This window comes from Glycine max, chromosome 9, assembly GCF_000004515.6.
Source record: "Glycine max cultivar Williams 82 chromosome 9, Glycine_max_v4.0, whole genome shotgun sequence".
Classification (NCBI taxonomy): Eukaryota; Viridiplantae; Streptophyta; class Magnoliopsida; order Fabales; family Fabaceae; genus Glycine; species Glycine max.
This window is the reverse complement of record NC_038245.2, coordinates 29,632,704-29,659,017: the sequence shown is the minus strand read 5'-3', so window position 1 is coordinate 29,659,017 and position 26,314 is coordinate 29,632,704. Positions and strand designations below refer to the sequence as shown.

The following is a 26,314-nucleotide window of genomic DNA, read 5'->3' as shown; positions in this document are numbered from 1 at the left end:
GAGGTCCATGTTTGTTACTTTATTTTAGGCCTAATGGAATTGAGAGGTTTGATTCTTTTGAATGAGTTGTTTATAAATATTCCATCAGTGGGTAAATGATTGCAGTGCATTTATCTGTTGCTGCTGGGGTTTGCCGAAGCATTAGTTGCATAAGTGCAAGTATAGAAACTAGGTGATGGTTGATTCTTGTATTTATTTTTGGGAGAATTAGGGTCTACAAACTAGCATTTATATTTTCTATATAATGCTCCCAATTTTGGTTCTGGTATCTTGGAGGATTCATAGTATATCCATCCTTTTCCTCTTGGTTTCTTTAGAAGTGTAGGTCTTCTTTAAAGTTAAAGATTTTGTTTTATCTAAGGTACATTATATATTCATGTGTGATATGTTGACTGGTAACAGATTAAAAACTATATAAAGCTCATCTCTTCTATTTTTCTCGTAGACTTAGCACCTTAAATGCATAAAATTTGTTTGTTTTTTTATAGATAAATGTTAATTTGTTAAATTTTTTTAAAAATATCAGTTGGAGGGATTCAAACATGTGACTTCTTTCCTATCCCTTCACCCTTTCACTGGACCAACCTTATATCTTCATAAAATTTGTTTTTGATTGGAGATTAATCGTGCTAGTTCTACTAGTACTAGAACCTTCTAGAAAATTCTCATATTCAGCCTTTTGTGTGCATTCAGTTTCGAGCTTGTTGTAACATTGCTGCAGTTTCCAATTTTATTTCTATGCTACTTAGTATAGAAGTTATATATTATATTAACGTGTGTTATTACTGATGCAGTTTCTGAATATCCACTTGCTGCTAAATACTGCCTAGGAATGATATGTGAAGCTTTGTAGCAGAAATGGAAGATCTTTTGAATTATATATTCAAACGTATATAAAAAGGAAAATAATTTTTTTAACAAATTATTTTATTGGTTTTCAAATTGAGTTAATGGTTTGACATGTTTTCAATATCCAAAGTGAAACGTATGCAATAGAGAGGGTTTGACATATTTTCAAAAACCTTCGTATATTGTGCGGCAAAGCAGTTCAGCAATTCCCATCACTGTGGTTCTAATTTCATTCCGCAATTAAGTCTCTTTATTGAACATCCACTATGCTGCGCATCTTATATTGATACTCATTATTGAAAATTGATTCCTATATTCCTATATATTGTTAGTGTGTGTATCCGGTGTGATGTGCGGGGTGAATTATTTTGGTGAGAAGCGAACTAATTTTTTTAATTTGTATGTAATATATAAACAATTTTATATATTTAGTTTAAAAATATTTGATGTATGAATCATATTTTATTTATTTATAATTAATAATAATATTTTATAATTACTAATTTAACTTCAACTATTTCCAGTTTCAAAAAGTATGTATGTTAATTTTAAAGTTTAGAATTTCAACAACTTGGTATAAAAAATTTAAATACAATATTTAAGAAACTAATGCATTTGACAAAAATCGGATTGAAATGATTTTTAAATCAATTTTTTGAAAAATTACATTTATTTTCAAAACAAAGAAAAAATGTTTTGGGAATTTGAATTTTAGTTTTAAAAAACATTCTGATCATCATCACCATTCCACTGCCACCATGACACTACCACCTCCACAACCACCATCCAATGCAACTATCGCTACCACCTCCACCAATTTCGCTAACACTATTCCACTATCACTATCATCGTTGATGTCACTATCACTATTCCACTACTACTATTACCGTCGTCATCACCACCATCATTTAACCACCTTTGCTACACTATTTCATTCTCACCATTGTCATTATTGTCACTACCATCATCATTTTAATGTTATTATCGCCACCACCACCTCCATTGCCTTGGCTAACACTATTCCACCCCCCACTATTGTTGTCGTCACTACCAACTATGCCGCCAGTCTGTTGCCACCACCTCCATTGCCTTCATTGACATTATTCCATCCATCCCACCATTACTATTATCGTCGCTGCTACCACCATTACTGTTGCCCCACCATCACCACCACTCCATTTTCATCACCATCATTCTATCACTACTATCACCACCAACGCCACTAGCATTGTTGTTACCATCATTCTATTGTTGCCACCATCACTGTTACCCATGTCACCATCATTATTTCATATTGGAGTGAGATAAGATAAAATAAGGACTCATTTTATCTATCTTCAATTTGCAACATCTTTTTTTAAAACTAAAAAAAAATAAAATTGAACCCTAAACTCAAAATCAAAAATAGTTTTGATCGTTGAAATTTTCGAAACTAAAAATGAAAAAGAAAACCTCCGAAGAGCCTAAATTGTTAGAGTTTGTGGGTTCTAGTTTCTATTTGGTACTTATTGGGCCTTAAGCCCATTTATGTTTTTGTACTATATATATTAGTGAATAAATGAGAATCAATTAAATGTTATTTTCCTCCAAAACAACATGGTATCTAGAGCCTAAGGTATTTGTTTTTCAGTGTGCTCTCTGTCCCTTCTGGCAACCTCCAATGATCATTAACTGGCGCCAAAATTTATTTTTGGCGAGTTTTCCCACGAAAATTCCAGATCTGGGAGCGTCTTCCTCTAATTTGTCTAATGGTCTAGGTTTCGTGGCCAAACTCCTAGCCACATGCCTTTTTCCAGTATATTTGGCCCCTTTTCACCGGCTGCCTTCATTGTGCATGACGACGCGTCTAATAGCATCTTCGACACCATTGAACTCGTCGAAAACTGCTGGTTCCATTTTTGGCCCTATTTCGTTGTTTTAGGACACATGTTTTCCCTCTCTTCTTCAAACAACACTATTTCTCTCCCATCTTGACTAATTCATGGCTTCCTCTCAACCCATAAAGGTTGAATCTTCCATCTTTATTAACTATGCTACTACCCCTTTTTCCTTTGACAAGTTGGATGGCAACAACTATAATTCTTGGTAGGGTTGTTCAAAACCAAATCAAATCGTTTGTTAACTGTCAAACCGATCCAAAAAGATGAAAACCACAAAACCCAAAAATCTAAAAATTGCATACTTTTTGCGGTTTGGTTCAATTTTCGGATCTTGTTATAAAAAATTGAACCAAACTGAACAAATTGCATATTAGAATTACATTGATTTTTATTGTGATAATGAATAATAATTATTAAATAATTTATTAGTTTTCCTTTTCTTTATAATAAAGATGCATATTATACTTTCATAGGTTAAAAAAGGATGTAGTAACATTGTTAAAAAATAACATTAAATATCAAGTAATGCACAAATTAGTATTATGTTACAAAAAGAGTTGGTAATATCATTTTATATCAATGTTAAATAGAATTGAAAATAATAATCTTTAACTAAAATATGTTTGGTTCGGAAGACTTTTAGTCTAAAAACCAAACCAAACTGCACCGTGAAAACCCCTAATTCTTGGCCTTTTGACATCAAACTTTGGCTCTACGGCCAAGGTTATGAAGACCACTATCTCACGCACATAGGTACTTCTATTCCTAAGGTCAATTGTCCTTTGTGGATAAGGATTGATACCTAACTATGTAGCATCGTTAAAACCACTATTAACCTTTGCCATAAGTCAGTTTTCGTGCTCATGAAACATGTAAGGCAGCATGGCAACAGACTAAGATTTTGTACACTATCATAGTGTACAAAATTCATTGACAACTTGATGGCTCCATGGGTGACTACTTAGGCAAAATTCATGGTCTTCTCCATGATTTCAATGAATTATTTCCCTCGGATTCAACTCATGCTCAGGAACTTGAACAACTTGGAATCTTTCTCATGTCATTGGCATCGAATGGGTTATCTATGGAGTACTCCTTGGCTCGAGATCAAATTTTGGTTTCTCCCACCATTCCCACTTTGAACCCTATCTGGTCTACTTTGCTACATATTCAAGCCAAACATCCTGCTTCTGTTTAAGTATCTTCTGCATCAATTGACTACATTGCCTTGGCATCTTAGAGTCGTGATCATGGTTGTTCTTGGAAGCCAGTGGTGAAACCAAACCAAGACCACTATGACAAACCCAAACTTATGTGTGACTATTGTGGCAAGGCCAATCACACCATTGCTCGTTGTTATTGTCTTCATGGTCCCCCTATAATGATTCGTCGCTGTTACATGAAACTAGAAACTATATCAAGTAGAAGACTTTATTTAATTCATTTAAAACTCTATAATTAATTCGATTATGAAAATACTTGTAAACTTTTCTCATTTCAAAGGCCAAAGCTAAGACACATGATACAAAGGTAAAACATCATGTGATATAATAGTTCAACTAAATAACTATGTGCCCTATGGAACTCCATCATAACATACACATATATATCATTAAAGAGACTCATAACTCCTCAAAACATATATACAACTTTATAAAGGTAAACTTCCTAAACTCTAAACCAGTCAACACTATACAAGATGCTAAGAAACGAGAGACAAAAGTACATCTTTACATCCCGATATGCATGCATATCCACGAAGTCTCCAAATACACGGGGCAACCTTGTAGTCATTTGCTCCCCACATATATCCAATACAGGATCATCACAAGCACAAACCATACTACAAAAACACAAGGGTAAGCTTACAAAATAAAAGAATACTAAAATGGTATAAAACTTAAATCATTAAAGTGTGACCTACTATCATCACATAGAAAACATAACAAGTAAGAATCATGCAACAAGCATAAGTCTTAGTATCCACATGACAGAGCATGTCATAATGATCATCAGTTCATCAACCATTGCATCAAGATTCAATTATCATACACTATCATCATTAGTCCATCTATCATCAATATCAAAACATTTCCACAACTTATCAAGCAACACATCATTCTCAAGTCACAATTATTAATGTAAATGTCTAACTATCATTTGATGACATACTAACTCTTTACTCTTATAAGATTTCACGTTAAGCAATTAATTCAAGTATGTCCCTTAGCATAATCACACATTGACTATTCAGTGAGACTTAAATTAACTTTATAGAGAAAGTGTGGTTTTATTGAAAAATGAATGAGCGTGGGTAATTGCTTACCTCCAATAAGGCTTGCAATAACCTTAACTTAACTTATTTAGGAACTCACTCACCCATAGGCCCTTTCACCATTAGCCACCATTGACAACCTTCAACACTAGGTTGATGGCCTTCTCAGCACCCCCAACTTACATGCCTGCTCACATGAAATGTCATTCATCAAAGCATGCATGTTATGATCATTCAAATCAATATCATACGTCATCACAAATTCATTTGCCAATATCAAAACTAAAAGAGGTTATAATATCATAAATTTACCCTTCATATGTTCATCACACTCATGAACCCACCTATAATTCAATAAGCATAGCAAGACATTCTAACACCTTGAATTCTAGCAAACACCTCACCAAAAACTCATTGAATGTAAATCTAGTGATCTCAATATATAGTCAACTCTAATCATAAAACAACATCATCTCAACCATATCTCATATAATCACTAATTCATTAAGATCTCAAAACAAACAAATTACATAAGGAAAAAGAACATTAATCACATCCCCATCAAAACTAGTTTCCTGGACTCAAAACTGGTCACTAGACTCAAAACTACTCATTGGATGCAAATCTGGTCATTGGATGCAACTTTAGTCATTGGACGCGAATTCTGCAAAATCTTGAAACTATGTAGAATTGTCTATCATGGCTTCTAAATCATTCGGAAACAAACCCAAACCATTTTCTATCAATACCAATACAAAAAATAACATCAAAATCCTTTAGAAATAAGAACATTTCATCAACATTAATTAAATAATCAAAAACCCAATTTCAAAACTCAAAAACCCTAAATGCTCAAACTTCCATTTTCAAACAACATGGTTCATTTTGAAGCAACATATAAACAAATTCTAAAACAATCTAGCATAGGAAAAAGTAAAGCTCCCCTTACCTATTCAAACTCAAAAGATGACTTTGTGAAAAGGAAGAAGAAAAGGAAGGAACTTTGGGTCCAAGGAGGAAGTTTTCCTCAACTCCACTAGCACTTCACACTACAAGGGCATTATCCATACCCAAAATCTACCCAAAGTCATATCTAAACCCAAAAACTAAGTCTTTTCCTTGGAACCCCCTATGAGTGCTCTATAAGAAAACAAAATGGAACATAAAAAAGGGAGGAGAAGTGCTTACCACACCAAGGGTTAGCCAAATATAACAAGAAAAAGGAGAAAAGAGCTTCATTTTGCATAAGGAGGATCAAAACTCAAGCTCCCAAGGGAAAGGTTCTCTTGGAGAAGTGGAAAAAAGTAGATAATGATATTTTGATTTGGGTTTCAGATTTACAAGAATTTTGTCAGGAGTTTATGACTTTTTTACTTCCTTCTCTTCATATCCCACACTTCATTAAACTCACCCACCCCTTTTTTGTAACGCAAGATCCATCCACTTAGATCCAAATGAACCATTGAACCACCTAAGAACTTCTTGAAATCCAAACTCCAATTTGTCTTCATTGAGAAATTTTCACAAACACATGTGAGCATAATTTTTCAGCTCATCAAACCAGAATACAAGACCTTCAAATTCAAAGTGTAGCCAAGCCACATAAATTCAATTTTCTAATCCCAGTCCATAAATTTGAAGCAGCACACACTGTAAAACCCACAATCATCATCATTCATGAAAAAAAATCATCATCACAATTAACATGTGCTCGCTAATCTAGTAAAACAATAAGCAAAGAACAACACTCAACTTCAAACTGTATCTCGTTGCCAAGAGCAACGACCTACACCACTGAAAAAGTCACTCTCACAAAAGAAAATCGAAAACACCGCTCTCAAGCAAACCAAGAAATGCTTTTAGGACACGTTCAAGACTGGCAAGAATATCTTCACCAAATCCAATTCAAATAAAAAGGGAATAACAGAGCAAAGGCTTTCTTGAGAAAAAGAAAAGGGTTGCTCAATTTGTTGGAATTTTCACAGGAAAATGATAGTATAAAAGAAAATGGAGAAGAGAAAAGAAAAAATCAAACAAACAAAGCAGCAGAAAAAAAATCAAGGTAGGTGGTATCGCTTTGATACCATGTTAGAATCAACATTTTTCCTAGTGAAAATGCAAAGATTTCAAAGAGAGACAAAACATTGTGCGAAAACGGAAACAAGACCTGAAGATTCTGCAGCTTGATGTAGGCCTAGACTTTCTTGACGGCTTCGAATCGGGACACTTGTGGAGCGTCGAGGAAGTCTCTGAGCTCGAAAGACACCAGAACCACCTTCTGTATGCCGGAGTTGGTGGTCCTAGGCGCGATTGTCTTCTTCACTGCAACTTTCGCAGCAGCTCCACTGGATGGAGTGGGTTTCTTCTTTGTTGCGCTCTTAGCCGCCCCGCCATGAACGCTCTGTCGAAGATTGCCACGAAAACCCTATTTTGTTTTCTAATTCCAAAAAACCCTAGAGAGAGTGAGTGAACGAATGAGTGAGTATGAGAGCGTGAAAGTGAGAGGGTTGAGTTGAGGCATTTGGCCTTGGGTTGAGTTGAGGATATTCATTTTCACTGCACGGAGGCTAGCCGTGAAAGTTTCAGAGATGTTGAGGTTAATTGAGTCAAGGCTACTTCTCGCTGGTTATAGGGATTTTGATTTTTTTAGCGGAATTTTATTAGACATAACATTCTAAGGCGGCTTTCAGTAATCGTCTTAGAATGTATGTTGTAAAAAGCATTTTTCATTACAATAATTACAAAAATGTCACCGTTTCATTTTTTAAGGCGGTTTCAAAAGAACCGTCGTAAAATAAAAATTATATTTCTAATAAAAATTAAAATTTGTTTTGCGGAAGACTACTCAAAGTTCTGAATTCTACCTTGAGTGTTCCTTTTTTAAACAAAAAATGGCATACTAAAACATCACAATGAAAACTGCAATCTCATCTATTGACACCCCAACCCTCGGTCACCTATCATTTGCAGCACATACACCAAAACATATTATTAAATAGGAAAACAAAATAAACATGGGGGACTTACCTTGGATGTTCCTTTCTTTAGCCTCATGCTGAACAAAAATAAAATAAAAATATATTAATTTATTTAATTAATTTTTGTTTACAATCTTTACTGAAATTTTAAATTAATACGCGTTCAAAGTTGTTAGATAATTTTTAAAAATAAATATCTATCGCCAAAATAACTATCACGATCAAGTAACAACCACCAAAACTATGAAGTCAAGTCAATCCTTTTGAAATAATATATGATATGATGTTTCCCAATAATTAAGTACCTGACGATGAGAGCCTACTACGTATCAATGGATTGATGTGCAAGTAACAATAAATTACTAACAAAATTGAAGATCGAAAAATCGAAGATAGTGCAATGTGACTGCTATATATATGTCTCATGGTTGGACCAAATCATTATGACCAAGTACAACTTGAGGATCATAACCAATTAAGTTTCATATCGAAGTTCTCTCTTTCCAAGGAACATTTATAAATTTTCTTGGCGCATTTTGCTAGCTTACACAAATGGGGTTTCTAGATAATCTTCAAGAATGGTTCACTGCTTGTACCAAACCAAAGGAGAAACTTGTGCCCAAGAAGGTAATTAATCTTCATTTCCTATAGCATCTATCTTGCTATTTGTGTGTCTCTTTTTTAATCTATACTCTTCAGACTTTTACTATTTATCTAATCTAATCAAGATGTCGATTTTGTTTGTGTATGATATAGACAGTTAATGTCAGGGTGAAAATGGATTGTGAAGGTTGTGAAAGAAAGGTTAAAAATGCAGTGAAGGACTTGGAAGGTTCATATATATAAATCTCTCTTGACATATTATCTCTTTCTATTGTCTTTTCAGTAGCACTTATTTGTGTTTGTGTTTTACTGGCATTTGAGAAACCTGTTCAGTCCATCCCTGAAAGACCTTAGTGAACTGTGAGCAAATCTAGTATCACTATACCATATATTAAGACCCAATTTCTTATACACCCTGCAGTTAAAATTAAAGCAACTTGTTAATTGTTATAATCTTAAACAAGTTATACCCAATTCTTTTCTACCTTATTAGTTTTATTTTGATTTTTCTTTATCACATTATGATCACTTTATCATACACTTCTCTCTTTTCTTTTTCCTTTTAGGAATTTTTTTTTATTTAATTAATTATATAAATAAAATTTCTCATTATATTCATTTTTAGTCCAAATTGCACCTTACCCAAAGGAAGCAGAATAATAGTGTTATTGTTTTCCCCTCTTGAAAAAAAAAATGACAATAATCAACCATTAGGCCATCAATTTTTTGGCCATTGTTTTTTCTTCCAATTCAATCAAACTAGACATCTTGTCTAGTAGAACTGCAATTAAATGAAACTTAACTATTATTCGAACCCTATAAATGTCAAGTCAAATACATTAATAACTTATAACATTCACTACTAATACAATTATACAAGCACATGCAAGAACGCTAGACTAGTAATTAATACAAAGGTCAAACCTGTTTCGTCATGAAAAGCATCCTAAGATAGATATATATACTAATTAGAGGTGGTAGGTAATTGCTTGAGATCTTACTCATACATGTACACTTTCTTTCATTTTTTGTATTTATTCTATAGTCAAACAAGCTATGGATCTTCTTCTATGAAACTTCCAAATCCATCACTATTCAAATTTTTTAAGTTATGGATTGGCCAAAAAAACATTAAAGTGATTGAAAAATATAACTATATTGAACTAAATTTATCATGCTTAACCCAAAATCAATAGAAGATGCAAGAAGGACCTAATAATTAAAGTCAGCTTTAGGCAAATCTGTAAATTTCTGAAAGTTGCGCGATACCAAAACTGTGGGCAGCAATACTCTGATTTATGTAAACTTAAAATAACATAGACAAACGAAAGAAGAAGATAAAGAAAAAAGGAGAAACATTTGTGTGGTTTTAAATATGCCTCTGATATTACTTAATTTTTTTTTTAAAACAAAAACTCTTCATATGATAAAACAACTGTTGTAGCTATATACAAAACGAGATGGTCAATTCATTTTGGAATTTAATTACAATGTACTGTAAAAAAGAATATACTCATCATTTTAATAACGCAATGTTATGTAGTTTCACTCTTAAATAATGAAAGTATTGATGGTATAAAAATCTTAAAATTATATCAAAATTAAACACTTCATTTTTATTTATTTATGAGAATCAAATAAAGAAAGTTTACAATAACTTACACACTCTCTCTGATCAACTAAACTAGACCCCTTGATAATTAAACTCTTCATATATTGAATTACTAAAAATGAATCGTTTCAGGAGTGGAATCATATGATGTGAACCGAAAGCTACAGAGGGTAAGTGTGACTGGTTATGTGGATTCAGAGGAGGTTCTGGAAGAAGTGAGGAACACAGGAAAGACCGCTGACCTTTGGCCATTTGTTCCCTACGATTTGGTGGCATTTCCTTATGTGAAAGGGGCATATGACATCAAGGCACCTTCTGGTTTCGTCAGAAATGTCCCAGATGCAATGGGTGACCCTAAGTCTCCAGAGATGAAGCTTATGAGGGCCTTTGATGATGATAACCCACATGCATGTTCAATCATGTAAAGCAACTGTTGGTGATGCTGTAATGCTTTTCTTGGAAAATGATTCTGAATTCCTCTTGAGTGTTTACATGTTGTGAGATATATATTAGATGAGACAAGAGATAAGTGATTACTACAGTGGATGATAAAAGAAAAAAAAAACATAAATATGAGGTATTGATAAAGTGTTGTAATTTGTGAGTGTTCAAGAATCCATAGCTTTGTTTTTTTTTTTTTTTTTTTACGTTTTACCCTTATGTTCCAAAGAAAAGTATAATTTTTCAACAAGAAATTAGTTATAGCAAAATCGATGAATGAATACTTTGCATTAATAATTTGTTTTAAAAAAGAGAAAAACATAGTTTCAAGCATTAACTTTCTCGACATAAGATCATGTCTTTCTGATTTAGTTTATTGATGGAGCTAGCGTGGGTCCGTAAGGCCATAAAGTTTCCCATCGTGGGTGACTTCTTCTACACCGTTAGATTAACTTCTTTTAATATTGATGGCTGATATTTTTTTATTTTTTTATTTTTTTCTCCCTTGCTTACACATGTTTTAACAATGCACTTACGACGTCGGTCCATTGGCAGTGTCGTAGTATATCGAACCGGTGGCATTTTTGTAATATGGTCTTTTGAAGACGAAGACAGTTTTTACAAACACCATCTTCAAATGATGCAAACGACGACGGGTCAAAGATAACAGTCATAGAAATGAGACTTCAAAGACGTTTTCTAGATACACCGTCGTCGAATGCGCGTGCATGATAGTGTGCCTTCACTAAGCTGACTATCTCTGTCATTGATCGGCCGTGGTATGTGTTTTCCGCGCCACCTCTTGTTGTGGTGGTAGTGTTTCGACTTTGAAGTTTGGTGTCGTCGTTGTCTACTGTCAACATTGTGAAACATAGGTTTGTGTCACTCTCTAGTTTTCGATTCGCCTCTAACTTTGTAGGTTCATGAGATGTGCATATGCACTAAATGTTACTATAAGATTAAGTTATTGAAGCTCTAGCATTTCTATTTATATTGAGTCATTGTAAGTAGTTATGCAGTCAAAAACATGTTATTTTTGTTGTGGTGCTTATAGGAAACATGTAAAGAATTAATTTTGACTCGGGTGTCGTAATCCCTTTTGCACATTATGCACTACAGCTGATTAAGGGTGCCTTCTTCCACGTCAGGTACTGTATCAACCTTTGCAAAGTCTGTGCTCAGTTTGAACATATTGTTCTTCCACTTCATTTATCATTAGCTGTGACCATGTAAATTTAATATATGCGTTATGCCTGTTGTTGTTAATGTCAATGGGGTCCCTTTATTGTTCTTCCACTTCATTTTTTCTGTTAATATTTTATGCTTAACATGCAACAACATATAAAATAGTTAGTATGAATCAATCTGTTTCCACACTAAAAATAACATAAGCCTAAGGCTTGGATATATTTATTTGGAAGGAAACATATCCCAATGAGCCAATTTCAATGGTGTTTATTAGTTTGAGAAATTCTGAATGCAACATATAATTCTAGTGCAAGTGCTTCAAAATAACATAAAAGCAATCTATGAGATGACGAAGTAACTTGCTCATCATGCTCCAGTCTGGGATCTCCCTATTTAGTTTAAAAATCAAAGTTAACCTCAGAGTTATATTCTATTCAGATCCAAATCTACATCTAGATGATGAATACTGCTTCAAATTGATTAAATCTTCCAGAATGCTATATAAGAAGATAGTGATAGTAATATGATCTGAGTATGAGCCATTGAGTAAAAGATTTATGGATATTTGTTGAAGTAATGAATTCTTCGAGTGCTTGATTTTCCAATTTGTGGATATTTGTTTTGCCTTGTGGAGGGTTTTATTTAAGTAAAAAATTTGTGTGGGTTCTTAGAATTCACTATAAAGGAATAAATGTAGGATGAAATTGCACTAGAATATTTGATTGACCTCATTGTAATTGTTTCATTTTATTTGTTGTACAGAATTGGGCCAATTAAGTTGAATGCTTTGTCGACCTTGTAATAGTGTTTCCCTAATTATCATAAACCCTTTGTACAACTTCTTTCTATATATATTTGGCCTGGGAGACTACCTCCCATTCCAAGGAAATTTTTCTGTTGTTCAATCCACCTTGTGGTTTTTTGGCCTCTTCTGTCCTTGATAGTTGTGGGTGGTTATTGGGTGTCCAAAATAACACTCAGGTTTGTGTGACATCCACACCACACGCTGCCGAACCAAATCTTGATAGCCTCTAGTATTCAGTTTGGCAGAGAATCTTATTGATTGTCTACTTAGGGTTCCTGCTCTAGAGGCAACACTGACAATTGGTTCATAGATAGGTGCCGAATCCTTAACTTTAGGTTCTTTCTTCGCAAGCCATGGTTATGAAGGACTTGGTCATGGTGGTCGAGGAAGATGTGAAGGGAAACATCTTCGACACACATATTGTAAGCATTTTGACCATGCCATCAATTGTTGTTACTCTATGCTTGGTTTGGGAGGGAGATTTAGTATAGTTATTTGGAGTTTCGTATGGCTCATAGTGAAGTAGACAACTATGTGTTCTACAAATCACAATGTTCATCTAACCATTGTATTTATTTAGTTGTTTATGTTGATGATGTTGTTATTATTGAAGGCTTCAAACACCACTTAGTTTTTCGTTTTTAACAAAGGATCTAGGATGATTGTAGTATTTTCTTCGAATTAAGGTAGCTCAGCCAAAGGCAAGCATTGTTATATCTAAAATGAAATGGGTATTTTGGATGAGACTGGTATGTTGGATTGTAAGCTAGTTGACCCTTCTATTTACCCAAATGTTAATCTTTTACTGGGAGATATTGGAGGTTGATTAGGAAGTTGAATTACCTAACCATGATGAGTCCTGATATGTTGTTTGTTGTAATTGTTGTTATTTAGTTTCTTAATTCCCCTTATGATAATTAGCCTTACATATTATAAGACAAATCCATGTTGCCCACAGACCTACTTAGTATCTAACTTGAGATTCACATGTTTGATCATCATTAATTGCACTATTGTGATTAATGTGAAAATGCCACATTTTTCCATATCTGGTTTTTATGGTTGTCACAACCTACCCTTCGGCGGGAAGGCGAGGCGAGACTCAAGGGTGCATCTTCCAAAAGAGAAAACGCGCGGGATTCGCCACCAACGTTTATTTAAGGAAAACGTTAGAAAAACCAAAAAGGGGTCTGCAAATTTTAAGAATAAGGGTTTGGGAGTCTTTTACACGCGGGGAAGGTATTAGCACCCCACGTGTCCATCACAAGGGATGATAGCCTTTAATCGAGTGTGCAAAATCATGACTTCAATATTTATTTATTTTTCCCTTTTTTATCTTTATATTTTTATTGGGGTCGACAAGAGCGTTGCCCTTACTCCTACATATCCTCAAGTGCGATGAGGAACTCAAACCTACGTAGTTCTTTAAAAGCGAGAAAGTTATGCATTGGGTTGATTTTAAACTTTTGAAAGGTTCATATAACCAACAAAGTGAAAGAAGCTGTTAAGGCGTTGGATCTTGGACGGATTCAAGAGACTTTTACGGATAAGAACTCAATTGCATGTTGATTTTATCTTGGTTTCACTTATTAACTTTCAAACTCATTAAAAGATGGATGGTGACATAAATGATCAGTCAAAACTCACTTTACCAAAAGAAAAAAGATTACATATGGTAGAAGAATGAGATGAAGATGTACAAATCAACAAAGAGGACCCCTAAGGGTGCATAGATTGTACTCAAATACTTAAAATAAATACTAACCAGATGAAGAACAAAGAACATTGAATGAAGAACGATGTAGAAGTCGATTACGATAGCGATTTGGTAGCGCCTCGACCTCATTTTTCTCTTTTTTCTTCTTCGTCCCTTCAAATTTCATTGAAACCTTTCAATGTTTGAATGTTGAACCCTTCCTTCAGCCCCCTTCACGCCTATTTATAGGAAATGAGGGGACTTGGTTGATCTGCAGCTCGCTCGGGTGAGCTGTTGCTTCAACCTGAAGTAACCTTGCTCACCCAGGAAAGCTGATTACTTCACCCCTAAGCTATTTGGGGGTCCAAGCGAAGCCTGGGCGAGCCAGGGGTCAGAAAAGGCTTCAAAATGATCCTTTTACCCTCCTTTTTGGGTATTTTTTTCATTCTTTATCGAAACGCCGAATAATCATTCGTCTTACACGGTGATCGGTGTGAAACAACTCAATTCAGCTAGCGAGAATCAAAATGTTAGCAAATGATAGTCCTCGGACAAAATTAGGATTTGACAGTTGCCCCTCTTTACTTATCTTTTATTGAAGATGAAAAGGTAAGTAAAGATAAGGACATTAATTTCATCCTAGTGATCTTGCTATCCGACCGACAACTAGCGAAAACCAAAGCAGTGAAACCTGTGAAATAAATGTATGAAGTATCAGGTACACCAAACAAAAGACCTTGAAGTCTTGAAATGTAAAGGAGACATTGAAGTCTTGACAAAAGACATTGATAGCCTTTGAAAAGTAAATGAGACATTGAAGTCTCGGCAAAAAGACTCTGATAGTCCTGGAAAGGTAAAGAAGACTTTGATAGTCTTGGCAAAAGACTCTTATAGTCCTTGAAAAGTAAAGAAGACTAAGATAGTCTTGGGAAAAGACTTTGATAGTCCTTGAAAAGTAAAGAAGACTTTGATAGTCTTGGCAAAAGACATTGATAGTCCTTGAAAATTAAAGAAGACTTTGATAGTCTTAACAAAAGACTCTGATAGTCTTTGAAAAGTAAAGAAGACTTTGATAGTCTTGACAAAAGACATTGATAGTCTTTGAAAAGTAAATATGACTTTGATAGTCTTGACAAAAGACTTTGATAGTCCTTGAAAAGTAAAAAAGACTTTGATAGTCTTGACAAAAGATATTGATAGTCTTTGAAATGTAAAGGCGGAAGACATTGAAGTCTCTGCAAGACAAAAGACTCTGATAGTCTTGGAAATCTTTTACTAAAACGTGAACATGTCTAGCAAAGAAACAAACCTCTAAATTGATTAGAACAAAACATATTTTTTTTGAAGAAAAACAATGTGACTAATGGGAAATGAAAGCATGCAGATAGAATTTCTCATAACCAAAAATGAGATTTAAGACATTAGCATTTCATTTTTAAAAGAACATTAGAAGAAACACTGGGTCCAACTGAATAGAGGAAAACTGCTCAAGGTGTATAAAGGCTCACACAGGCAAGTGTTTCATCTTAATTCCAAACCACAGACATGTCATAAATTGACTCTGCAAGTCATTTCCCATCAAATCAAAGATAATATGCATAATCATCATGGATCAATAGGACTTTATAAGGTTGGATTCTGGTAGGAAATTTGGCTTTGGTAGTCCTGGCCTTTCCCCTTTGGTTCGGTGCGGAACAAGAAAGCGGACACAAAGATTTGGTTTGTAACTAAAGCAGGCAATCACTTTACACATCCCCCGTGTCTTAACCAAGTTACTATTGCCCCTTTTTTTCTTTATATTTTTTTCTTTCCGACAATTCTACACATTGTTCAGATATTGTCTGGTCCAAAGAACTTGTTCTTTCCTTTCTATTTTCCTTTGCTTTTCTTTTATCTTGATTGATTGATTCTCTCTCTTTCTTTTATTTTTTTTGCGTTTTGACGAACACCTCTAACCCAAGGTAATAGAAGCTTCGCTTGGAAGACCCTCATGCTTTATCATCCTAAGGAAAGGTTGGAAATTTTCATCCTAGGTCAAGGTTATGGCAAAAAGTCGACGTTTGGCTCAAAAAGCCTGCAAATGGCAGGACATAATGTATGTCGGGATATTTGTTTAGCCAATGGCTTAGAAAGAAGGGAATGCCTAAATCATTTCCATGAAATGCATATTATGATAATTAGAAATTCATGCAAAATTAATCATAGCACACATCCATGCAAACACTCAAATATAAGCCTTTGTGGCCATGCAAACACTAAGGCTTAGGGTTCGTTTCCACATTTAGACCAAACTAGTGTTTCGATAATTTCTCCTTTTATCAGGTCATACAAACATCCGAGTTCATTTTGGCATTAATCTGTCGTTGTTTTCACCCTCTAGGCATACATTTCTTTTTTCAAAAACCTTTCGTGTTTTGATCCGTGAATTTTCCAAAGAAAACTGGTGATCATTTCTTTTTTTCAAAAGCATGTTAGTCTTAGTTTGTTGTTTTGTTTTTTTTTTTAGAAAAAGTTTGTAACCTATGCAAAGTTGTTACCTGAGATTACACTTTTCAAAGGAACAAAGGGCACGTGAACAAAAAGAAACCATACACAAATCCCCATTTTTTTTGTTTTCTTGCTTCAAACAAAACATCAAAATGAAATAACATGACAACATGCTGGAAGCGATAAACTAGAGACGAGTTCCATCACAATAAAATAATACGTCAACATATTGGAAGCGATAAAGTTTCATAACAATGAGATAACAAACAAATACCGAAAGCGATAAAATAAAGTCAAGTTCAATCACAATGATATAACAAACAAATACTAAAAGTGATAAAAACAAAATAAAGACGAGTTCACAGTTTTAAGCAATCCCAGTCAAGCGACTCGGCCTCCTCAAAGGAAGAAGTCCATCACATCGGCCATGTCATTGTCTTCCTGAGCTCCATCTCTATCTCCGGGGGTCCCTGCGGGTCTTGCCCCTGCCTGAAAATTGGGCCTATCTCCAGGCCATGCAATGTAGAAGCAAAGCTTCATGGTGAATCAAAGGTGATTCAAAGGTGTTTTGATGATAACAATGATGATAACAAAGGTGATGACAAAAAGCTCAAAGATCAATCAAAGAACAACTCAAGTGAATCAAGAACAATTCAAGAGTTCAAGATAAGAATCAAGAAGAATTCAAGACTTAAGAAGAAAGTTTAGAGTCAAGAATCAAGATTCAAGGTTCATGATCTCAAGAATCAAGATCAAGATTCAAGACTCAAGATTCAAGAATCAAGAGAAGGCTCAATCAAGATAAGTATTAAAGAGTTTTTTCAAAAACTGAGTAGCAGATGAGTTTTTCTCAAAATCTTTTTACCAAAGAGTTTTTACTCTCTGGTAATCGATTACCAGAATATTGTAATCGATTACCAGTAGCAAAATAGATTTGAAAAAGTTTTTCAAACTGAATTTACAACATTCCAATTAATTTCAAAAAGCTGTAATTGATTACAATGTTTTGGTAATCGATTACCAGTGTCTTTGAACGTTGAAATTTAAATTCAAAAGTGAAGAGTCACATCCTTTCACATAAAAGCCTTGTGTAATTGATTACACTGATTTGGTAATCGATTTCTAGTGATTGTTTCTGAATAAATCAAAAGATGTAACTTTTCAAAAGGTTTTTGACTTTTTCAAATTGGTTTTAAGTTTTTCTAAAAGTCATAACTCTTCTAATGGTTGTTTTGACCAGACATGAAGAGTCTATAAAAGCAAGGCTTTGTTTTGCATTTCAACAATCTTGAATACTTTTCCAATCAATCTCTTACAATCCTTTACAAGCCTTGAATCTCTTTGAACTTCTTCTTCTTCTTTGTACCAAAAGCTTTCTAAAGTTTTCTGGTTTTCTAAACCTTGAAAACTTGTGCTATTCATCTTTTCATTCTCTTCTCCCTTTGCCAAAAAGAATTCGCCAAGGACTAACCGCCTAAATTCTTTTTGTGTCTCTCTTCTCCCTTTTCCAAAAGAACGAAGGACTAACCGCCTGAATTCTTTTGTGTCTCCCTTCTCCCTTGTCAAAGAATTCAAAACGACACATTCTGAGAATTCTTTTGATTCTTCCCTTTCCCTAATACAAAAGTTTTCAAAGGACTAACCGCCTAAGAATTCTTTTGTCTCCCCATTCACAAAGTATCAAAGGTTTAACCGCCTGAGATCTTTGTCTTAACACATTGGAGGGTACATCTACTTGGGTTTGACTGAGAACAAGAGAGGGTACATCTCTTGTGGATCAGTTCTAGTGGAGGCTACATCCACTAGGTTCAAAGAGAACAAGGGAGGGTACATCCCTTGTGGATCTTTGCTTGTAAAAGGATTTTTACAAGGTTGAAAGAAATCTCAAGGATCGCAGGTCGCTTGGGGACTGGATGTAGGCCTAGGTTATTGCCGAACCAGTATAAAAACTCTTGTGTGTTTGTTTCCTTCTTCCCTACTCTTTTACTTTCCGCTGTGCATTTAAATTTCTGCTTTTACTTTTGGTTAAGTTTTTTTTCTACTCCTTATTCTCTTAACAACATAGTAAAAGCCTTAGAAGAGTAAATTTTTAATTAGTAAAGGTTTAGGAATAATTAATTCAACCCCATTTCTTAATTATTCTGAGGCCACTCGATCCAACATGCAACTGCGAACCTGAACTGCTCGAGAGTAGGCCACGAGTAAGGGCTTGGATCTTGGCTCTGCTGATGCAGGGTGTACTGGTAAAAGCTCTCATTCAGCTACACCTGACCCCTATGATTGGTCGCCTGCTGGTCAGCCACATGCTACATATAAAGTTCCATCCTCTGCATGTGAGTAGAGATGAACTCTAGAGATGGTGGCTACTGTAGAGGTGGCAGTGGTGCATCTACGTCTGGTTGTTGTTGATGGTCATGCCCCTGTTGTTGTGTCTGTCTTGGCTTGCAGTATTTTTCTATAAAGGTCTTGTTAATGGGAGGCCAAATAAGCTTTGTGGGCGTAACCGACACCCCATAGAACTGGCAAAGACCCGTGATCAAGGCCGGAAACCCCAGTGCTCTGTTGGACTTTTCGGGGTCCATTGGATGTCTAGGAGGTGCGATCCCTGCAAACTGGTAGATGGCGTCTGAGATTAGCTGGGCCATATGAATAGTAACCTGAGTCAAGATGGCGTAGACCAGCTGCCACTTTGGTAAGGGAAGATTAGAATTATGATTGCTAGGGAAACTTTTACTGAGAAGCAGTGCCATTTGGATGGTTAACTATCATTTCCCCTTGCTCATTGAGCCATTGAAGTTTATAAGGTTTTGGGTGGGGAATGATAGTGAGGTTCAACTTGGAAACTAATCTTGTGCTACAACAATTGCAACAAGATCCATTATCCACAATGAGAGAACAAGTTTTATCTTAAATTTTGCATCTTGTATGAAGGATGTTCTCTCTTTGGGATTGAGATAGATCACAAGATTGACCTCCAAGGAGCCTTCTAACCATTAGGAGGTCACCTTCTTCATGGGGGTAGACTTCCTCACTAGACTCTTCACCCCTTACTTCATCTTCACTTCCATTAGAGGAAGGGGAAGAAGTAGTCTCCTCTTGACTACTATAAATGTCTTGACCCCTCATGATCATGGTTTTCTTTGTAGGGCATTGAGAGGCAATGTGACCTCTCCCAAGACATTTGAAACATTTAATGTTGTTAGTCCTTTCTTGGGAACTACTCTTAGGGGTGGATTTCTCTATGGTTTTACCCTTATCTTCCTTGGGTTTGAAGGTGCAGCCCCCAAAATTCTTTGGGCTTGGTCCTTCTTTGGATAAGACTGAAAACCATAAGATTTTGAAGAAGGCTTTCTTTTAAGTTGTTGCTCCATTCTTATACAAAGTTGGACTAGCTCATCTAGGTCCCTATATGGAAGGAGTTCAACCTTATACCTCACTTCCATATTAAGCCCACTAAGGAACCTAGCTATGCTTGTTCTTTCCTCCTCCCTAAGTCCAGCTCTTAAAAGGAGTAGTTCCATTTGTTGTCTATATTCTTCAACACTCATACTCCCTTGTCTAAGCCTTTGGAGCTTGTCCATAAGCTCCCTTTCATAGTAGGAGGGAATGTGCCTCTTCCTAAGGGCACTCTTAAGATCATTCCAATACTCTACTGGAGGATCCCCATGAATCCTTCGTTCCCTAACAAGGGAAGTCCACCAATAGAGGGCATACCCTTGAAAGTTAAGGGTAGCCAATGGAACTTTTCTCTCTTCGCTAATATGATGGCAAGCAAAGAGTTGTTTAACCTTCATTTCCCAATCTAAGTAGGCCTCAACATTATCTTTTCCATGGAAATATAGGAGGCTAATGTTAACCTCTTAAGGCCTTATATCCTTTTCTCTTCTTTGGGAATGGTGTTTAGTATGTGAACTATGACACCCTCTATAATAGTCACTAAGTTCTTCACTTAAACTCTTGCAAGAGTCATGACTACTATAGGAGGCATGTTTTTCTCTTTTCATTTATTTCATTATTTTTCTTCTTTCTTCCTCTCTTATTTTCTCTCTTTCATCTTGACTTATTTCTTCCACTCTTTTTTTACCTTTTTCTTTTCTCTTTTGTTTTTCTTTCCACAACTTAAGGGATCTCAACTCATCTAATATCTTATACAAGGGGTCCTTAGGAGTAGAACCCTCACTATTAACACTAGATGAAGAATGAAGACTCATGTTGGTTCCTAAGTTATGGTTCTTTCTTGTTGGGGGTTTGAAAACAAAAGGTAAAAGAAACTATGGTTGAAACTAGCCAAAATAAACACCAAAAGAGGTGTGAAAGATAAGGTAAAAGGCAAGCTATCTAGGTGGTTTGACAATGGAGGGTAAAGGAAATAAGCTTTGAAAGTAAGCAAGAAATTAAAGTGTAAGAAATACAAACTAGGCGAATCCTAAGAGTGTTAGGATGACCTAATTTAAGGTTCCTAACAAAACACTCAGTATCCTAAGGGAAAATTACCTAAAATTATTACACACAACTGGAAGTAGGGTGATCTATTGGAGGCTCCCAACTTCCAATGAAAGACCTTTTTGTTACAAAATTTGAAAGCAAAGCAAATTGCCAATTACAAAATTACAAAAACAAAAAAAGTCCTCAATTGTGGTGGCTATTTTCTCTTTGGTGTTTCACTTAATTTGGAGTGCTTCTTAGTCCAATAGCTCTTAAGGTGGTTGGCCACTTGCTTCTTGACTCAAATTCTTCAAGGTATGGCACCAATCCTCCTTTCCAATTCCCTATATGGCAACTCACAAGCAAGGAAACAAAGACACAAGCAATAACCAAAGACAAAACAAAATGAAATGAAAGCTAAACAAGTAGAGTTTTAACAAGACAAATTTTCAAGGATTATTCAACAATTAAAGCATGAAAAGCACACAAAATCAAGCTAGGACTCAAAGAGAAACCTAGAATGGCTCTAGAGTAGAGTAGAAAAACTATAAAAAAAACTGAAGAAACCTCTAGTTTTGGCAGTTGTTTTCACAATAATTTTCAATTGAAATTTCAGAACTACAAAATTTGAACCATAGAAATGCAAGAACAAGTGTAGATCTAAGATTTAATCGATTTATTTTTTTGGAATCTACTCTAAACAACACCAAACCACAAGACAATGGAGGATATACATGGAGAATAAGATGAAGAACAAGGAATTATAGAGAATGCACCGAACAAAAAGATAGAGGAAGCAAATGAACATCACCTAGACAAAAATGATCTTGATACCACATGATGTAAGCTCCATTGGAGCTTGTAGGCCTAGGATCTTTTTCATCAATGGATTCCTTTGCTTCTTGGAAGATGAACGGCAGCAGAATGGAGAAGAAAGAGACAGAGGAGACGCCACTTCAAGCAGAAGATGAGTCTAGAAGAAGCTCACCACCATAGGAGGCCATGGATAAAAGCTTGGAGGAAGGAGATGAATGAAGGGAGAGCAAGAGAAGAGCACAAAATTTTGTGCTCTAAAAGAGCTCTAAAATCTGAAGTTTAATTTTCAAATGATCAAAGTTGAAAAAATGCACACACGACCTTTATTTGTAGCCTAAGTGTCACACAAATATGGAGGGAAATTTGAATTTTTATTCAAATTTCACTTGAATTTGAAATTGAATTTGTGGAGCCAAAATTTCACTAATTTTGATTAGTGAATTTTAGCTATGGTTCAGCCCACTAATCCTAGATCAAGTCCAAGATTCTCCACTAAGTGTGCTTAGGTGTCATGAGGCATGTAAAGCATGAAGGACATGCACAAAGTGTGACTATATGATGTGGCAATGGGGTGTTGCAAGCAAATGCTCTCCTCCCCCTCTAAAATTTAATTGGATTGGGCTTCTCCCAATTCAATTAACTTTATTTCTCAACACCCACATCAAATATTCACTTAACACATGTGAAATTACAAAACTATCCCTAATACAAAAACTAGTTTAGGTGCCCTAAAATACAAGGGCTAAAAAATCCTACATTTCTAGGGTACCCTACCTATATTCTGGAGCCCTAAATACAAGGCCCAAAAATAATGAAATCCTAATCTAATATGTAAAAAGATAAGTGGGCTCATACTTAGCCCATGGGCCCAAAATGTATCCTAAGGCTCATGAGAACCCAAAGGCCTTCTCTTGCATCTCTAGCCCAATCTTGTTGGAGTCTTCTATCCAATGCCTTTGCGGGGTAGGATTGCATCAGTACTCAGTGACAATGGCTCATCACTTAATGTCATGCCTAAGAGTACATTGAACAAGCTGCCTTTCAACGTGTCACATCTAAATCCAAGCTCCATGATAGTATGAGCTTTTGACGGCACCCGTAGAAACGTTATAGGGGAGATTGATCTCCTAGTTCAAATCAGACCCCAGACTTGCCAAGTCACATTCCAAGTGATGGATATCGATCTGGCCTATAGTTGTCTTTTGGGCCGACCTTGGATTCACTCGGTTGGGGTGGTCCCTTCAACGCTCCACCAAAAATTGAAGTTCGTGGTGGAAGGGCGTTTGGTCATTGTGTCGGGGGAGGAGGATATTCTAGTAAGCTACCCTTCTTCTATGCCGTAAGTTGAAGCTGCGGAAGAATCCTTGGAGACGGCTTTCCAGTCCTTTAAGGTAGTGAGCAATGCTTTTGTGGAATCCCTCCCGACGCAACCCCGCATATTTGACGCTGCGATGATGGTAGCCCGTGTTATGTTAGGGCACGGATATGAGCCCGAAATAGGCTTAGGAAAGAACAACGATGGTGTGGCCAGCTTCGTGGAATTCAAGGAAAACCGCAAGGGGTTTGGGCTAGGCTATAGGTCCACGCGTGCGGATGTAAGAAGAAGCACCCTAGAGAAGAGAAGTAGGGGGATGAGCCAACAGCCAAGGCCGTGAGTGAAAGAAGCCCCTCCATGCCACATCAGCTAGAGCTTTGTGAGTGCGGGCTGGAGGTGTGAAGAGCAAGTCACCATGATACACAATAATGCCCCCCAAGAGCGTTCAAACTGGGTACAGTCGTGCCTTCCTGATTTCCAATTAGGAAACTGACAAGTTGTTGAATGACCTGAAGTTTCCATGGCGGACATAATGTAACTCGTTAGTTTTAACCCTACAGTTGGGCCTAGGCTTTAGGGTTTTCTCCCTGTTAGGGCATTATGTCTTTTTGCTATCAAGATATATAATATAAGATCTTTCCTTCATTTGTTCTTGCACCGTTACCCATTCTCATCCATCTGCATGTTTATTTCTGTTGCGATTAAATGGTACAGATTCGACGATGAGTCCAGTGAAGGTACTAATACCGAGGACCCTGACGTCGATTTTGAACGAATAGCAAGCCAAGCCGAGGATGGAGAAGATGAAGATATGGGGTTTTCCCCGGAGCTAGAAAGGATGGTCGCTCAGGAAGACCAAAAGATGAAGCCGCACCAAGAAGAAACGAAAATCATGAACTTGGGTGTTTGCAAGGAAAAGAAAAAGGTAAAGGTTGGTATGAGCATGGCCACACCGGTCCGAGATGAATTGGTGGTTTTTCTACGAAACTACCAAGACATCTTCGCTTAGTCGTACCAAGATATGCCTGGTTTGAACCCCGACATTATACAACATCGGTTGCCATTGAATCCCGATTGTTCCCCGATAAAATAAAAGCTAAGAAGGATGAAGCCCGAAATTTCCTTGAAGATCAAAGAAGAGGTGAAAAAGCAGTTCGACGGTAGCTTTTTGGCAGTGGCTCGGTACCCCGAATGGGTGGCCAATATTGTGCTGGTCCCTAAGAAGGATGGGAAGGTACAAATGTGTATGGACAATCGGGACCTAAACAGAGCCAGTCCAAATGATAACTTTCCTTTACCACACATCGACGTCCTTGTAGATAACACAACCAATTTCGCTTTGTTTTCCTTCATGGACGGGTTCTTGGGTTACAATCTGATAAAGATGGCATCAGAGGACATGGAGAAGACTATGTTCGTCACCTTGTGGGGAACATTCTGTTATAAGGTGATGTCCTTTGGGCTCAAGAACACCGAGGCAACCTATCAGCGAGCTATGGTAGCATTATTCCACGATATGATGCACAAAGAGATTGAAGTCTATGTGGATGACATGATTGCCAAGTCTAGGACTGAGGAGTAACATCTCGTCAACTTGCGGAAGTTGTTCGAGAGACTGTGAAAGTACTAGTTAAGATTGAACCCCGCCAAGTGCATCTTCGGGGTCAAGTAGAGAAAATTGCTTGGTTTCATCGTAAGTCAGAAAGGGATAGAGGTGGACCCTGAAAAGGTAAAGGCCATCCTTTAGATGCCCGAACCGTGCACTGAAAAACAAGTCTGAGGTTTCTTGGGGCACCTAAACTATATAGCAAGGTTCATGTCGTAGCTCACCACTACCTGTGAGCCTCTCTTCAAACTTTTGCGCAAGAATCAGTCAGTCTGATGGAACGATGACTGTCAAGTGGCATTCGATAGGATCAAGCAATGCCTTATGAACCCTCCTGTGCTGATGCCACCAGTGCCCAGGTGACCTCTTATCCTATACATGACGGTGTTGGATGAGTCGATGGGGTGCATGCTAGGGCAACATGGCGATTCCAGAAAGAGAGAACAAACTGTCTATTACTTGAGCAAAAAGTTCACTGCCTGCGAGATAAACTACTCTCTGTTGGAAAGGACATGTGCCTTGGTATGAGGGTCCCATCGTCTAAGGCAATATATGTTAAGCCATACTACTTGGTTGGTATCCAAGATGGACCCAGTCAAGTACATTTTTGAGAAACCCGCTCTTACAGGACGGATCGCTCGATGACAAGTTCTGCTATTTGAGTTTGGCATTGTCTATGTCACTCAAAAGGCGATAAAAGGAAGCGCCTTGATGAACTATCTAGCTCAGCAGCCTCTCAATGACTACCAGCCCATGCATCCGGAGTTTCCAAATGAAGACATCATGGCCTTGTTCGGGGAGAAGGTGGAGGATGAGGAAAGGGATAACTGGATCGTGTGGTTCGATGGCGCGTCTAACACCCAAGGCCATCGGGTTGGGGCGGCTTTGTTCTCTCCCAACAACCAATGCATTCCCTTCATAGCTAGATTGGGCTTTGATTGCACGAATAATATGGCTGAGTTAAGGCATGCGCCCTCGGAATCCAAGTGGCAATTGACTTTAACGTCAAATTGCTCAAAGTGTACAGAAACTCAGCCTTGGTAATTCACCAGCTGAGGGGAGAATGGGAAACTAGGGATCACAAGTTGATACCCTATCAGGCCTACATCAAGAAACTGATTGAGTTCTTCGACAAGGTCACCTTCCACCACATTCCCAAAGAGGAAAATCAGATGGTTGATGCGCTTGCCACTCTGGCATCTATGTTTCATCTAACCCTACATGCTTGCCATACATCGAGTTCAGATGTCGCAGCAAGCCCACACATTGTTGCTTGATAGAAGAGGAGCAAGACGGTACGCCGTGGTACCACAACATCAAGCGGTACATAGAGTGTAA

General features: G+C 36.7%; 1 protein-coding gene across 1 annotated transcript; it reads left to right on the top strand.

The window, feature by feature from the left end:
• Nucleotides 1-8,425: 8,425 nt before the first annotated feature.
• LOC100527442 (uncharacterized) lies at nt 8,426-10,792 on the top strand. Its single transcript, NM_001249222.2, is given in 3 exon segments — nt 8,426-8,609; nt 8,739-8,814; nt 10,330-10,792. Coding segments are annotated over 3 exon segments (444 nt in total). The 5' UTR covers nt 8,426-8,534; the 3' UTR covers nt 10,623-10,792.
• Nucleotides 10,793-26,314: the final 15,522 nt, after the last annotated feature.